The 17,281-nt window shown below is 45.7% G+C and overlaps 1 protein-coding gene across 7 annotated transcripts in view; it reads right to left on the reverse strand.

The window, feature by feature from the left end:
* Positions 1-17,281, reverse strand: part of DPF3 (double PHD fingers 3) — a 266,506-nt gene that overhangs the window by 54,743 nt on the left and 194,482 nt on the right. For 4 of the 7 annotated variants that reach the window (XM_060294995.1, XM_060294996.1, XM_060294998.1 and 1 more), the window contains exon 8: positions 11,104-11,232. In XM_060294995.1, coding sequence (XP_060150978.1) covers positions 11,104-11,232 — 129 coding nt within the window. Of the gene's footprint in view, positions 1-6,844; positions 8,227-11,103; positions 11,233-17,281 lie in introns of all 7 variants that reach the window. The other 3 variants (XR_009563158.1, XR_009563157.1, XR_009563156.1) reach the window with 1 other exon arrangement.

A 17,281-nucleotide genomic window follows, 5' to 3' on the forward strand; every position in this document is an offset into this window, starting at 1 on the left:
TAAAATACTCCAGAAAGACCATTACGATATAATCTGTCGCCTGTCACCTAAGTGGAAATGAGTAGTTTCTATGGTACAGGACCAGTTGCAGTCATAGAAAACCCCAACGGACGCCCCATTTGGTCTAAAGGACAAAAGGACACTGCTTTGATGCCTACACTCTCACCCCTAATCCTGCCCCAAGTGATTCCAAGGGTGTCAGAATTACTCAGACAGAGAATCAAGCCAAGATATCTGTTCCAGTCCTCAACTAGCCCCGTGATCCCAAGTGTCAGCCTTGGAACGTGGTGGCAGTTCAAACCCGGTGGGTCCTTTAGCCTGGATGGTTACCAACCAGGCATGGATTTTGCTTCTAGCCGAAACGAAATCTGCCACGTTATCTTGGTCTTTGGAATGGAGTAGTCGGCACAAAGGAGTAAGCAAGAAAACCAAGTACTATCACATTTCACCCCAGAAGCAGTTCTTGAGGGCAGAGGTGGGTGCCCCCTAGAGTGTCCAGCTCACTCTGAGTGGCGAGGGAAGGAGGAAAGCAGGGGCCGGGGTGGAGTGGGGTCCAACTGGAAAGCGGCCAAGCCAGCAGGGAACAAAGTTCAAAATCAAATGAGCCAATCAGCCTCTTCCAAGTTGAAACTCCCCTTCCCATCCCCTATCTCTCCTAGTACCCAAGGCATGACTCACTGGTCAGGTGTATAGGACTGGATTAGATGGATTTCCAAAGCTAAGACTCTACCCATCCACCTATGCTTTCAAAGGGAGACTGAGAAAGGCCTCATTTCCACCCACCACCGAGCCCTCCCTCCACACCTGTTCCTGTTTCTTTCCTCTCCATCCCATCCCATCCCTCTGTCTCCCTCTCAGATATGCTTCTCTGCTGCCCCTTCCCAGGTTCCCCTCCTCTTCCCTCATGCTCATCTCTTCACTGTTCCACCTCCTCCAGCCCCTTCACTCCAGTGACAGAACAGCTGGCCTTTCTCCAGACCTCCCAGAGAGCACCTGCCAAGTTGGGCTTTCAGTCAGACTTTCACCCCCTGCGAGGAGTCTTCCTGTCCCTATTCCAATGGCCCAGACGCCCTGGCCCCTCTGCCGCTCATTTGGTGAGTCTGTCTCATAACCATACCCCATGCCCTTTCCATTTCCTCAAATTTCTACCTTTGACCCCCCAACACACACACACACACACACACACACACACACACACACACGAGTCTTCTTCTGCCCTACTTAAGCCATCTCGAAAATAGCTGGTTGGTTCCCAACTTTCTGCTCCTAAATCCATTTTCTCTTTCTGGGCCAACTGCAGGCCACTGGGAATGTCCTGCTATGTCTTGGTCTCCTCCTCTCAGTCCCCTTCAGGAGGCTTACTTTCCATCCCTCCACACATCTTCAACTTCCCCCTCACCCCATCCTCATGTCCTCATTCACTTCCCCCCACCCCACATCACTGCCTCCTGGCTCTCATCTACCTCCTCACTTGACCAATGGCTGCTGTGTCCAGCTACAACTTCAACCTTTCTGCCAACAAAATTTCTTGAACATCCACTATGCATAGAATGAGACACTAAATCCTTCCACTAATTAGCTCAGAAACATTGCTCAGTTCTGTTTGTTTCAACAAATAATTATGGCACAATGGTGTCGGGTACTGTCCAAGGGACACGAATGACATCATCTTTGCCCTCGAGGAACTTATCATCTGTTTGATGAGAAAGACTACAAAAAAATCCTAGTATGTTGTAATAAGCACTAATCCTAGTGACATGAACAAAATACTACAGAACAATACTTAAGCACTTTAAAAAAAATAATGTGATTTTTGCCATTTTACATGTTTCAGGTTGTGATTCCCAGCTTTGCTTTTTGTTGAGCTCTATCTCCATTCTCTCTGACAATAGACACTTTTGCCTACAGATTAAACCGTCAAGCTAGAGCTCTTTGTTGATCTGGATGGCTTCCCCTAAGAAAATCTCCCTGACTACTGTGATTCCCAGCAAAAATAATCACATACCACCCCATGACACTCTTACACATTTTTAACTACTTATGAATATCTAGTCTGCCCAACTAGATTGCAAATAAATCCACTGGCCCCATGTTTAATTTCATCCTATCCTTCACAGGGCTGAGCTGCTATTACTCAGTCCCTAGCCACAAAATGAGTGAAAATATTTTCCTCCAAGGTCTACAAACATACTAGCCTGAACCTCAGCTTAAGGGCCAAATTTCTAAGTCACTCGTAATGCAGTAAATCAATCATGAACCCCCTGACACTATGCACTAAGAAGGATACAACCTCATTTCTGTGGTATTCTTACCGAAAATGCATAACCTGCTTTCAATCATTAGGAAACAGCACACAATCCTAAAGTGAAGGACTTCCTATGAAATGATAGCCAGTATTCTTCAAAGGTGTCAAGGTTATGAAGGTCAGAGAAAGACTGTGGAACTAACTACCCCAGATTAAAGAACTTTAAGAAAACATGACAACTAAACATAACATGTGATCCTGGATTGGACCCTGAACTAGAAAAAGGACATGAGTGAGACAGTTGGCAAAATTTGAATAGAGTCTGTAGATTGTAATATTGCCTCAACGTGAATTTCTTGGCTGTGATCATTGTACTGTGGTTATTTGAAGAATCTGGGTAAAGAGTATGTGGGAATTCTCTTTATTATTTGTGCAAGTTTTTTGTAAGTATGAACTTATTTCAAAACTTAAAAAAAATTTAAGTCTTAGTCATTGGTTAAGGACCAGTGTTGAAATACTCTGGAAACCTAATTGCCAATGCTTTTTAGCCAATAAAAAGTTGGTAAAGTTTAGTTCTGACAGGGATCTTCCATCACTCTCAGCTGTTTTGTAAATCAATCAAGCTGAACGTTTTTTCCTAAACTGTTATTTTGAGTAAATGGTCAGAAATCACTTTTATTAAGTGCAACAGTATCATATAATTCAATGTTTCAGTGTTAGAAGTACTTGGGTATGTGAACAAAACACAGCCTGAAGCGTTCACTCCCTGCCACCTCACTCCTCCCACCCTCACCCCCACCCTGATGTCACCATCAGCACATTGACCATTTAGAAAGCTCAACCTCAGTTCTTTGGGAAGGTTCATGAAGACTTAGACCTAACCTCTCAACAGGATTCTAAGATGATAATAGCTTGGGGGTTTTTTGGTTTTACAGCATCAGATGCCTCTTCTCAATCCAGTAAGGTCTTGAATGAAAGACCTCAAAGCCCTTGACTAATTTTACTCAAGAAATCTTCAAAGTGAGATCTGTGGAGACATCACTACAGCCTGAGGAAAGAGTATTAGAAGACCCAGATAACACCTACTGACCCTGGAACCTCAGACCAGTCATTTAACCTGAACGAACCTCAGTTTCCTCATAAGCAAAATGGAAATAAATAACCTCCACTCTACCTCACGCGGTTGTTTTAAGAATCATGGTGAGGTAATGTTGGTTATATATTATGATAGCGTAAGGAACATCCATATCCTAGGGATAGAGAAACCATGGCAGAGATACACAGAAACAAACTCACACAGGAATTGAGTCCAGAACCCAGAACTTTTCTACTCTAGTCTTCTACTCCCTGGATCAAAAATGCCTCACTCAGAAAATACACAACACAAGTAACGTCACTTCCAATGGCTGAACAAGATCCCCCACAGAAAAATTCCTAATACATGAGTCTGCTCAAACTTTAAGTTCAAGATCATGTTCATCAGATGTAACAGGAGGCATATTGGGATAATATTAATTAACTTTATTCCACCATGAAGTGAGAACCTCCGAACAGTCTTTAGTTCTCTCCCCAAGTAATGATCTTGTGTTCCCTCAAGTGCTATATAAAGGCAGTGGGGCAATACCCATTAGGTGCAAAGAGAGATGCAAAGTAAGCAGGAAGACTTAAAGGGACACTATTGATGTGAACATCATATTTTTTTATTAAATCCTTCTCTCTAAAATACCAGCAGCAAATTGCATTGGTGACTTTAAAGTACCTATAAAAAATTAAATTAACACTCACTCCCAGTGTTAATGGTGATTAGAGGTTCTACTCTCTACATAGTCTCAGTAACAGATGTAAAGGATTAGATTGTCCTAGGTAGGAAAAAACAACAGGTAGACAACAACGATAATCACCTTTACATCAGCAGTTCCCCCCAGGGGATTTGAATGTTGCAACAAATTTAGAAAGTTCTATTATCTTTGATTCTCCTATCTTTGGGCTAGGTCTCAGAAAATTAGGTGACATTTCTGAAGGATTTGGGGTGGTGCTTTACTGACATGATGATAAAAGAAACTAGTCAGACCATTTTCATCCTGATGATTCTAATTTATTTTATATTAATATTTGAGTATCAATACTTTTCTTAACAAAAGCAACAACAAAACGATAGATGCGCTGACTGCTCACACAACTCTTGCAATTTCTGAGGTCGCAAAAAAGTAGATCTTTGTCCCTAATAGGCATCAGGAGGGAACGTATGGAAATGATGATTTAGAAGATGAGCTCTCTATAAAATTCTGCACAGAATTTTAATTGGAATTATCTTTTTGGGATCTAATTGCTTACTCTTCAGTTTTGAAATCGCTTTTAATAAAGTCACCTTTTAAAGGCCTGAGAAAAGGGAAGGGAGATATATATGTATATATTTTTTTTCCATGTATATGCAAGGGGCAGCACAGAACAATAACAAAAGTAAATAGTATGAGTCCTGGGGTCAGGTTGCCAAGGACCAAAATCTGGCTCCTTATTAGCTGCAGGGCTTCAGGTACATTCAATTACTAAGCCTCAGTTTCCTCATCTGTAAATTGTGGATAATACAAGCACCTACCTCACGGGTAGTCAAGAGGATTAAATGAACTATTCCAGGGGAAACAGAACAAGACCTGGCATATAAATGTTTGGCCATTGTTATATAAAGAAAGGAAGATAAAGATATAACAATGACCATCAAGGCATTTGGAAATCCAGGAAAGCCAGCTTCCTCCTCCTATGCCTCCTTTCAGAGTTTTCTTCCTTCCCCTTAAGACATTTTCCTCCAAAGCAATGTCCATTTTACCCTTTCAAATGTAACTCAGTCTCTCCGGGTTGACCTTTCTCAATGAAAAGTGAAAGATTTGAACTTGATTATCTTCAAAGTCCCTTCCAGTTCTTCTCCTGTTTTTTTAAAGGATGTAAATTTTGAGTCTGTTGAAAGATACTGTTCGCAAGGTGAGACAAGGTACTCAGGCAATGCTAAGATGCGTGACTATGCTCATCTTGGCTACACCAACTGAGAAAGATGAGGATATCTGCCACCTCTAGCAAGAGACACTGAAGATCAAGCTATACTAGTAAAACTAAAATAGATAAGCAGTAGTCATCCTCAGATAAATCTTTCCATGGGAGTGTGTTTAGACAGTTCATTATTGGTTCTCCCTCAGAACCCCAAGCTAGACTCTGAAATTAGGTGACTTTTTATAATTTGTTTTGATTATGTGGGTTTTTAAAAATTTCAAGTTCAAAGTCAAGCTGTCATTGAGAATTTCAGGACTACAAACAACTGTTGGGTTGGCCAAAAAGTTCGTTCAGGTTTTTCCATACGCTCTTACAGAAAAACCCGAACGAACTTTTTGGCGAACCCAATACAAGATTACAAATGACAGTATAGATTGGTTGGACATATTTTTATTAATGTAGAAGCTCACATTTTACCAGTGAGAGCAAGTCGTAATGCTGTGAATCCAATGTCTGAGTCAAAGTAACAGAACAGATGAAGTAAAGAGGTGGAGGATGACAGCAAGAGCAGATTGTATCCCTTAAGCAGAAACCAACTGGAACCAACTACGCTGGCTTTTTCACACACGTGAGCATGTAGGAATATTACAATGTTGGAGGTTTATGCCATATTTCCTAGGAACAGGGCCACATACAGATTAGGTAGAACATCCCCAAAGTGGGTGACGTGGTTCCTTTCATTCTCTCACAACTGAGCACAAACGCCCAGGAGAGCACTTACACATTTCAAGCAGGAGGAAAGTGGAAGCCCTGTCTGTCTCAGGCTACCAGGGAAGCACAAGGAGTCCTTTTGTTGGTTTCTTTGCTTGGACCTTTCTTCTGTTGGGTTGGTTTGTTATTTTAATGAGAGGTCTAATTCGTGAGTTCTGCAAAGGCTGGATTGTCAAAGTAGATCTTCCCAGACACTTAAGCCTGTTGCCTGGGCAGCCTCTTGGATCTCCCAACCCAAGCCAAAGGGCAGTGCCTACATCTCTGGACCTACGCTCTCATGAAGGCCGGAGACCCTGACCACACTTAGTGGGAGCTTAGAATCTTCAAATCAACTAGGTTGAATGTTGTGCCTAATCAGAGATCTTCTTTAACTTGGATGCATCCCCCTGGCTGTTGAATTGGTAACTGGAGCAAGGAGCTCCACCCTAGACATGCAGCCCCCTCAATTCCTACCCAAGGACAGCAGCCAACTCGAACCTCAGTTCCCTGGACTCTGCTTCCAGGTATGGCCAAGGAAGGCAGAGTTAGCCAAGCACTCCCCAGCCGTTTTCTCTTGCAGTTGAAGCCAGAAGTCCACCATTCTCCACACAGAGCCTCCCAGAGCCCAAGCAAGCCTCAGATCCCACACCTAGGCCTGGGCCCACATAGGTATGCATGCACACACAGACAGCAGATGGCTGGGTAGAAGATGTTCCAGTGGCCACTCCCACACGAATAAGGGGGTCCGAACCCAGAAAAACAAAAGACAAGTTAGGAGCGGGGGAAAGGAAAAAAAGAAAGAAGGAATAAACTTAAAACAACTATGATGGTTTTCCCTTATTGTAAGACACGTCAGCCAGGACATACCTTTTGACTAGGACCGCACAGCTGTTCATCCTTGGGACTGGCTGACCAACAAGGTAGATGGTCTTCATCACCCCAGGGGCCTTGAGCAAGTGTTGCTTTGGTTTATTTCAGGAGGTGCTACTGGAAACATAAAACAAAGTGCCTGGAGGGCACTATAAAAAATAGAAGAAATATGGGAGACTTGATCATCCAATGGGTATTTATACGTTTTTAAACAGGGGTGAGGGGAGAGGGAAATCTACTGTGAAGTAACGTCCTTTCTTCCATGAGCGCGGCCTCGGGTGGTTTGGTCACTGTTGAGTCCACGACTTTCTGCTTATACTCCATTCCTGTGTTTGGAAATTGCTCTCCACCAGGAGGAAAGTGAGGAAAAAACCAGCAACAAGAAAACAGCAGCTCTGCTGACGGAGAAGGAGGATCCCACAGGCGCTGCAGGTCAGGGCCCAGGGGCTGGACGGGGGCCACACACAGGCTGCCCGGCTTCTCAGGAACTGCTGGCATGTTCTCGCAAGCAGAGAGGAAGATGGAAAGGTCGGGGGAGGAGAAATGGGGAGGGGGTCTGCCGTGGGGAGCCACCAGCTCCGTGGGGTACCAAGTACCATCCTCTCCCGTCAAGGAAATCCTCCCCCATACAGGCTTTCTTCAAACAGGATATTACTTCAGTTTCTTTGATTTCCCTTCTCTCTCTCTCTGTCTCAAAAAAAAAAAAAAAGGCCTGCTTCTAATCATAGCTAGAAGATATAAAATATCATTTTTTAACGTTATTGGTTCTTTGTTTCCAAACCCAATGTTCCTCCTCTCTTCGTTTTGCCAATAAATAGGAAAACTGAGGAAATCAACTCTGCTCATGTCAAAAAGATCCCCTCCCCCCAAAAAACGAGATAATCCGCCTAACTTCCCATTTCTATGGAAAATAAATAGTACATCACGATGCCATCTCTCTGAAGGACTGTTATTCTTTCTTTTGTTCTGTTTTGTTTCAGTAGTCTGTGCTTCTGCTGTATGTACCCTAAATAAAGGGAAGGAAGGGGGAGGGACAAGTGGAAAGTGAGAGGAAAAAGCAAGGATGAAGGGAAAACCTAAATTGTCTTTCATTAAAAAAATATATATATCAGAACCAGAGCAATGACCAAAGTCACAGGGTGATGGCTAATTGCCCAGAAAGTCCATTCCGTGCGTTTAGCAACTGCCCTTTTTATCTGCTGTGGGCGAACCCCGGCCACTGCGGCGTCCTCGGCAGGAGCGAGGCTCTTCCAAATCGTCCTCATCAAAGCCGTGGAAAGTTGAGGTGTCACTTTCTGACGTGGAACCGAATAAGTCCTCCGTGGTGCGTGCTGCGGCCGCTGCCTCCTTCTCCTTCCTGCCTTCTCCTCCCAAATGAGCTGACATGTATGATGAATATATCAGCACATGGGTTAAGCAACAGACAGCATTATTAATATTCTTATTACATTATTACAGTGTTATTCTTAATAGCAAAATCATAAACCATTTCACACCAAAAGGGATTAACTGGGTGTGTCACCTGGTGACAGGGGTTTGGGGTAACGGGACAAAGCCAACATTTCCAGGGAAAAGGATTCTCCCCTCCCTGAAAAGGCATCATCTCTACCATAATATATTTGTCCACAGCTCTGACAGCGCAAGATTCAACCACAATCTTTCTTTCTTCTCTTCCGAAGGCACACATTCGCATGCACGCTCGCTCAACCCACCCCAGACAATGCGTTTCCTTGGTGGTTTTTAAGCCTGGTTGGTATTTCTTTGGTGTTTTCAGTTGGCGTTTCTTTGCACAATGTTTGTCCTTCACTTTGACAGTCAGCTTTACAAAGGTATTACTGTCAGATAACCCAGTCAAGGTGGTTAAGCCTCCATCCGTTTTATTTTTATTTTTACCCGTTTCTAATCCCATTCTTTCCATACCCTTTCAATTCTGCCCTTACATCATGTAGTTCATTTGCACTGAAAGCAAAAAGAAGTTGGAAAGTCTGATAAGTGGTAGGTAATAAAAGAGTCTCCCGTTTTCTTTAACCACTGGAGGACATTTCTGTGATCTGCACCCACACACGTGCACATACACATACACGTGTGTGTGCACACAGGCATGCACGCACACACGCCAGGCCCTAAACACACCCAGGTCTGAGTTACTCCAGAAAGTCCAGGGTTGTCAAATCTAACTCAGAGCACTGAGAAAGTGGGAAGTAGGGGTGGAAAAGCCGAATAAAAGACTGTATCCTGAAGTCTATAAAACTCCGGTAGAGACTTTTTCACGTTCCAAATGGGCCCCAGGACTGCCCCCGATGAGGTCATAAGGTACCATTTAGGGTGCCAATTTCTGGAATCTCACTTTTTCTCCCAGGAAAAGTAGGTAGTGGGGTAGATGGGAAGGAAAAGACAGCTCTTCTGAGCTCCACACTCTTCCTTGGAAGGACTCCAGGGAGGTCCTAGAGAAGAAGTATTGGCCCACCTGCCTTAACAAGCATATCCCATGGGCTAATGCCACCTGCTTATTCCCAAGATGTTGACTATTTCAGGAACATCAGAGTCAGACCTTGACTAAATTATCCACCAAAATTAATCCCTGGCGAATGCAATGAGAACACCTAGGCTGGTATAAAATGGCCCCCTGAGTCACACAGCAGACAGATCCTTGGAAGAAGAAGCTGAGTAAAGGCTGTGAAGAGAGAAGCTTTGTACAGAAAAAAACAACTGCCCACTTCTGGTCCCCCGTGGATCAGATCCAAGTAGCCGTCTTTTGTAGGAAAGGGAGAGGAGAAATTTCAGAAGTTTTCACTGAGAATTCTGAAGCTGCCTTCTCTAACTCCTCCCAAACCCATAGCAGTCCATAAAATTCTGCCTAGAGTATCATGCCACCAAGTAACTTGGTTTCTGGTGGTAAAGATTTTGTCTGATCGCTTGCTTTTTAAAAATGCTGAAGTGAATTTCATTTGTTTCATTTTCTTTTTGAGTATCTAAATCCCTCCACTATCACATGGGCCCTCTCTTCTAAGCTGGCACCAGTAGGATAAAGAGTTCAACGTTAGGTATCACGTTTGGCAAGTGAAGGAATTGACAGAATTGCACAGATGGGCCACCCTGTCAGGGTCCTTAAGGGTTAAATGCGGAGGGTTGTATGCAGTAAAAACCACAGTGCTTTTCCAATTACTGATTTGCTGTTCAAGTCAGTCTTAAAGCTTAAACAACCCAAGACCAAATACAAAAGGACTAAAGCTAATGTCTGCGGACGGAGCGAGGGAAGAACTGAGCTGCTATAGTAAAGCCGGGTGTGGTCATCTCAGGCCTTCTCTCAGGACTAGGAGTAGAACAGATGCTGGGTAGAGAGGTGGGAAGGAGCCATGACTCCTGGCTGGTGGAACGAACCACCCAACCAAACTGTATTTCACCTACCAGTCAGCAGTTGATGAGACTAAAGATGAGTCTGAAACCTTCTCTCCTCCCTGCCTTGCACTTTGGCCTCGTTATAACATAAAACAATATGAAAAGCCAACCACGATCCAGCGCAAAATAATGGAATTTGAAAGCAAAACAGCTTGCACAAAACTTGAAGACCTGTGCTCATTCTAAGAATGGAAGAACAAGACCAATTTTAGTCTCTGAATAGACTGAAGATGAAAATTCAAAACATGCCAAGTCAACTGCAGAGGAGTCCTAAGAACACCTGCCCTTTGCCTCCTTGATCGACCGGGCTCTCTTTTGCTTTCCACATGAGAAAATGGGATAAGTGGCCAATGGGGTGGCATCTATGCAGCTACCCAGAAGCGCGGGGGTCTGTGCCCCCCACAGCTCCAGATGTGGCTGCTCTCCCAGTATTCACGTTTCCACATTCTTCCGGTTTGCCCCGGGCACTTCTGCAGAACCAACGCACCTCTTTGTTACGGGCATGTCACCCGATACAAGGAAGCACGTTGCCTGTGTCTCCGGCTGTTTCCACACTGTCTCACTGTCGTCCACAACAACACACACAAAGAAATATACACCTCACAGAAAGGCCGGACAGACAAAAGCCCAAACCTTCTTCTTTCCCTTTTCCCCAGATCCCAGGGCATAACTTCTAGTTCGTAAGCCTCAAGAAGGAACAAATCAAAATAACCTGAAAACCCATCTCCACTCGAAGTATCATCACCGTCACTTCTGCACCCACCCTTCAGCCCCTGACCCCCACAAGATGGCAGAGAAGTGCGAGTGGAAGAGTTCCTGGTCTACGGGCACATGATGCGAGAAGGGGCCACACTCACCAGAGCGTCCACAGTCTGCACAGGACACCAGCTCTTCCGGCCTCCCACTCTTCTTGTTCATGTTAGAACCCCCCAAGCAGAAGTCACAGTAGTTATTGGGAATGACTGTCCCATCCGGTCCTTTCTGGGCTGTGGAAACATTTTTTTAAAAATCCAATGTTAGGCTCTGGTGAGTCTCCACCGGCCCCTCTTCTCCCATGGTATGGCAGAATCTGCCCCAGAAAGAATATGAAGTTTAGAATCTGAGGTTTTGTTACAACCAAGTTGTTAACTTGGGCAAAGTTTTCTTTATGATTCTCCTCGGTTCAACCATACCAATGTCTTGCAAGCCATCCAGAGCTGAGTTTGATTGTAATGTTTGTCAGCTCTGTGTTTTTATAGAAACTACTCTGCTCTTCTGATTGGATCCCTGGATCAGTGAAGCATCCAGAAGGCCTTACCAACCAAATGAACTTCTCTCATCCCTGAACAATGAGCCCTTGGGACCCAAACATCAGATGGTAACCATCAACGGTGGTGCGACTAGAGGAAGAGAGAAAGGTCACTACCTAGGCCTTGCCCTTGGGAAAGATGCTCTCGTTTAGGAGATATTCCTTCTGTCTCTGAAAAGGAAAACAAAGAAGCACTGATGGGGGATCATTTGCAGGAAGGACCCTGAAGATGCTCTGGGGGACTCTGATGCACCTGTGGGCAGGTACACAGGTGTCCACTCTTGTTCAGCCCCATCTCCCTGAAGTCCAGACTTGTTGGTCATGGAAAGCACCCAGGACTAGTTAATCAGCAGACCCCAAGTGCCTAGAATCAGAACTGAACACTTAGCTCAGCCTCATACCGGAGATGGGTTGAACGGTGAGTTAGTGAGCATATCGGAGGCTTAGACTTTCCTAAGCCACCCTTACGGAAAGGCCCTACACAAAGACAAAGGAATATCTTGGGACATGATTTTAAAAACAAAGCCTCGTGAAAACAGCACATGTCCTCAAGCACTGAAATCTCAGTGTCTAGGGGCTGGTTAAAAAGCCTTGGACAGGTTCTTTGCATGAGAAGAAATCCTTCCATTTTACTTGTTCTTTGATCCCTATTGTGGACATTTCTTTGTCATGTTAACGCTCCCTGTTTGTGACTAAGAAGAAAAGTCTCTCTGTTTATGGGATCAGCCTAAACCACCGGGGTATCTTCCTCTCGCCTATCCCCAATGTCTGCCCCTATCGTTCATTATTCACTGCCTAACATTCATCAGGGTACAAATCTGTAAAAGGAAGCAGATATGTGAGCAGCAATACCATCCAGACAGTAAGTGATAAACGGATTCACCGACTTTAATATGATTCCCCCTGGCCTCCGCTTCCTCCATGCTTCTGCTTTGCCTCTAGGAATAGAAGAACTTACCTGGGGAAGGCGGAAGACAAAAGCTCACAGAATTGCATTATAGAGGGTTAATCCATTTATCAGTTGCTATTTGGATTGTTTAATCAGTTTCTAAGTCATTGATTTTCATCTTCAGGGAGGCAGACAATTCTCTGCAAGAAAAATGTGGGCTGTTTGTGGCAGACAGAGGAGGGGGCCACACCCTGTGGCCTGCGGAGTGTGGGTTTTTCTTCATCAGTCACTGCATCTCAAAGACAGATGTGTGTCATACGGAATGGTTTTGCAAATAATCTCCAAAAAGCAGGACGTCCGCAAAAATTTTATTCTGCCTATAAAATTTTCATTGCCCAAATCCAGAAAGAAGTCCCTTTCTTCTTTCTTTCTCAGTTGCCATCTTAACCACTTTTAGAACTCTCTCAGGACTTCCCTGGTGGTCCAGTGGTTGGGACTTTGCCTTCCAATGCAGGGAGTGCAGGTTCAATCCCTGGTCCGGGAGCTAAGATCCCACATGCCTCGCAGCCAAAAAACCAAACCATAAAACAGAAGTAATATTGTAACAAATTCAATAAAGACTTTTTAAATGGTCCGCATCAGAAAAAAAAAAAGAACTCTCTCAAGAAAATCCAAGTATGTCTATGAAGCAAATAAACTCGGGGTTTCCTGATTAAGCGACTATCATGGAAATCAATCAAAAGATGAACAGTAAGAAGAAGTGGGTTATATTAAATGTACGGGCTGAGTGTAAAACAGAGCTAAGTTTCATGATTGCTATGAACTAGATATAAAATGTGGAGATGCCAGTCACAACTTAGGTAGCTTCCTGCATGAAGAGTGATCAAAGAATCCCATGTATATCATCACACTAAACCTCTCACGAAGCCCAGGCTCATCACCTGCCTCCTGTTCTCTTTTTTAGGCCAGATTTTCTCCCCTTTCACAAAATCTTTAAGCAACAAAGAATCTGGTTTTTCTCCAACACACTATTCCTGTGATTTATGAGGATGGAGAAGTAGAATATAGAGTATAAGAATGCCCAGATAATTCTACAGTTTTCACCACCAACAGACCATTGGCAGAACACCCTACCGAATCAGGGACTCTAATATGGCAAGAAATAAAAAATTCAGAAACAATCTAGTAGAGCAAAGCAGACAGTGATGGAGAAATCAATCCTATGGAGAAAGACCAATGGAAGAGGATTTAATTCACCTGATGAAGAGAAGCTTCCGAGGAGACTGAAGCAGAGCAGGGTCCCCGCATACATTTGTTGGTATACAAAGCTCCTGGCCAAAGGGATGAAAATGGTGATAAACTTCCAGCTGCAGGCCCTGGTGTGTACAGTTGTGACATGCCAGGTGAGCGGGTACCATTTTAGTCCAGCGAGGGCCCAGTGTAGAAAGTGATAGTGAGCAGTTAGACCTCATTTTCCAGTGAAATCCTTTCCACTTCAGTTCCTACTCTCCCCTCACAACAGTGAGCTCGAGCTTCCTTCCATCTTGGTAAAATGGCATGGGATGGACTAATCAATAGCTTTCACCTCTGGTTCTCGTACATTTTGGGGTATTTAGGATTAGTGAGGGTTCTCCCATGGAGCTCTCCCAAGTCCCCAGCCAGAAATGACCAGTCAGGCCTTAGGGAGAGCACGCTGTTGACATTGCTTCTATGACCCTTCGCTTGTCTATACATGTATACACCTGCCTCATCACCCCATATTCAGTGGTTTACTCCTTCAGATCAGGGACCACATCCAACACATTGTTGGGAAACCTATGTGTCCTGCACACAGGAAATGGTTAACAATGATGTGTGAGATGAATGGCTTAGAAAAGGATGACAGAGAGGTAGGTAGGCAGCCCAGTGATGCCTCGGGAGCTCCTCCTAGGGGGACTGAGGCAGAGTTATCTGTCACTCTGAATATCACTCACTGCCTGGTTTATTTCCCCAGTCTCCAAAACGAAGAGCTGGTCCACGTCCAAATGAACGGTCGGTCATCTGGCCTGGGTCATGTCTAGCTCCCCGAGTACACAGAGTGGGTGGCCGAGAGCCCTGGGTTGCTGGAAGAATAACACTGTACTATTCCCTACTCTGGTAGGTGAGACATCGTCCTGTACACAGACATACAGGAAAAGTATAAGACTAGGACTCGCTGTCTCTTGAGAAGGGGACACCAGTTTGTGCCTACCCACCCAGCGCCCCCCATTCAACTGTTTGTTGAGAAGATGAAGCAGACACATATGACACTACAAAATGGTGACAGATCTTACGCTGATGCTTTACACACACTATTTCATTGATTCTCACAAGGATTTTGTGAAGTAGGGAGCATTTGACAGATGAGGTAACGGAAGCCCAAAGAGATTAAGGGGCTGGCTTCAAGCCCCAGTTAAGAAGTGGAGGAAGCGGGATTCACCCCCGGGTTGCCTGTGTCCTCAGAGACTCTTGTCTCTAATCACACTTCTCTGCCTCTGGGAAGTCCAGAGCCAACGTTGCATATATAATATTTCATAAACGTGATTCACCCAGTACTTTCTTTGGGAAGCCCAAAGTGATAAAAAGTATTGAGATTGGCCTGATGAAGCGGAAATTCCCTTTGAACTTAAGTTTAATGTCTCTACCACTGTAATCCATCCCGGTGGCCCCAGTTATTGTCATATAACCCGTGAAAACACTTCTCCAAAGAATTCCAGAGGCTCATGAAGGAATTTTTTTAAGTAAAGCTCACACCGTGGCTTTATTGGCCTTTGGCCTGACCCATCCGTGAGCAATTTCCTGGCACCGTCTATGAGGTCATTATAAAAAGGATTTTGCTATAAATAGGAAGCTCGCCCAGACCTTGCAAGTGCATTTAACTAGAGATTCTGCTTCCGCTTATGGGAAATTGAGTCCCACTTTATAGAGCAAGAGGACGGGGAGGCCAAAGACCCAAGTGGTATCTCGATGGCAGCGTCCGCGACGATGGCTTTGGTTTTCTGTTGATGAATGTTCATGGGCTGAGATCATATAAGCGATGCAAGGAAGCTGCTGGGAAAAGAAAGTGAACCTTGAGAGTTCAGGGGTTTACCTGGGGGGCGGGAGGGGAATAAGTTTAAAAAGCTCAAAGGAAAACAAACGGAAATCAGAACAAAGTTCATGAGGAAATCCCCCCAAATAATAATAATAACAGAAGGTGGGAGGGAACATTCAAATAAATCAACCCAAGAGAAAGGAAAAGCCAAGCCCCAGAGTCCCACCAGCGCACTCGGGAAAGGCTGAGCAGTCATTCTGGAACGGCAGTGTGGCGCATGACCATACTACAGGGTTCTCTACTTCATTCAGGCCACGTGTCGAGGGCAAACAAGGCCCCTAGACAGGGCTGTCTTTTCCCCTTTCAGCCTGATTTCTGCCGCAATACGCCTGCCTGCCGCTCAAGAGGAACATGAGCGATGGGCACAGGCTGGCCACAAGCAGCAGCCCCTCACCTGCTTCTGCCGAGACCAGAGCTGCAGCCCTAGTGTCCTAGGGAAAGAGGAAGCAAGCCAGAAGTTTAGGCTCCTCCATGGCACATCCACGAAAGCGTGACTTCACAACCTGGGCAGACGCTCCGACTGCCTGCCAGGGCCTGGTGTGCACAGACGCGGGGCCATGTCCCGTGCCCTCCACCCAGCCTGACCCCAGCCCCAGGCCAGCAGCTGTCTCCCCAGGGGCCGCTAGCAGGGGTGTGCAGCGCTCTGGGACCCCAGGGGCACAGAGAAGAGCCCTCCAGGAGGCGCTGTGCCTCTCCTCGCTCCCCTCACTCATTCCCCCACCACCCTCCACGGCTGACAGTTCCGTCCCTCCACGGGTCTGACATGTTGCCATGGCAACCAGAATCCTGGGCTCCGGCAGCCTCTGGTCTTGCCACCTGTTATTACTTCATCTCTCAAGTGTAAAGCATCCTAGCCTGGTGCCATTTGGCGGTGCAGAGAGCATCTTCGGAGGACGGAGTAAAGAGAAGGGGAAAGGAAAAGACGGAGAGCGGAAGGCAGCCTCAGGCTGGCCACACAGGGCACACTGGACAGGCCAGGCTGGAGGAGGAAGCTGCGGAGACGGGGCGGGAGGGGAGGGAGGGGGTGAGCCGACGTGCCTTCCCTTCAGAATCAGCGAGCAGGCCTCAGCTGGAGGCCACCGCTGCAGCCTGCTCCCTTCCACCCAGCCTTTAATGAGGGACCCGGGAGGGGCGGGGGAGGCAGCGGAAGGCTGAGGCTGTGAAGAGATCCGTGCTGGGCCCAAGTGGAGTAGAGTCAGGAGAGGGTTAAAGTGGCAAGATAAAGACTGTGGGGAAGGCTGGACCAGAGGGCACACAGAGCCTCCAAGCCTGGATAAATGGCCTTAATTCTCATGCTCTCGCTCACCCCACCCCTTACGTGTTTACTCATATAAATTATCCCCAAGGCCTGACACCTTTTTTCATTGCTTCCCTAGAACTGATGAAAAAATAAATCCCACGGATCCAAGGAATAAAAATGTTGGGCTTCCATTCAGGCTGGTTCTTCTTGGCCACCTAATAGCAACTCTGGTCCCACCCTGGGGCTCCAGAGGGAAGACAAATGATGCCTTCCTCCCTGAATGTGGAAGGCGGGGCAGCTGGGGAGCCCGGTGGGGGAAGCGAACACCGGGGTCCACTCGGCACATGACCGTCAGACCTCACGCACCATTCTGCCACCTGGCATTGCGCACAGGGTGAGTGTATGATAGGGATTTAGGAGGGGGTACTGCTAATGCAGAATGATTCCAGGCCCCGAGATTAGTCCCCCTGGAGACGAAAAGGCCGAGGGCTGATTTAATAAGCCCT

Source organism: Globicephala melas, chromosome 2 (assembly GCF_963455315.2).
Source record: "Globicephala melas chromosome 2, mGloMel1.2, whole genome shotgun sequence".
Classification (NCBI taxonomy): domain Eukaryota; kingdom Metazoa; phylum Chordata; class Mammalia; order Artiodactyla; family Delphinidae; genus Globicephala; species Globicephala melas.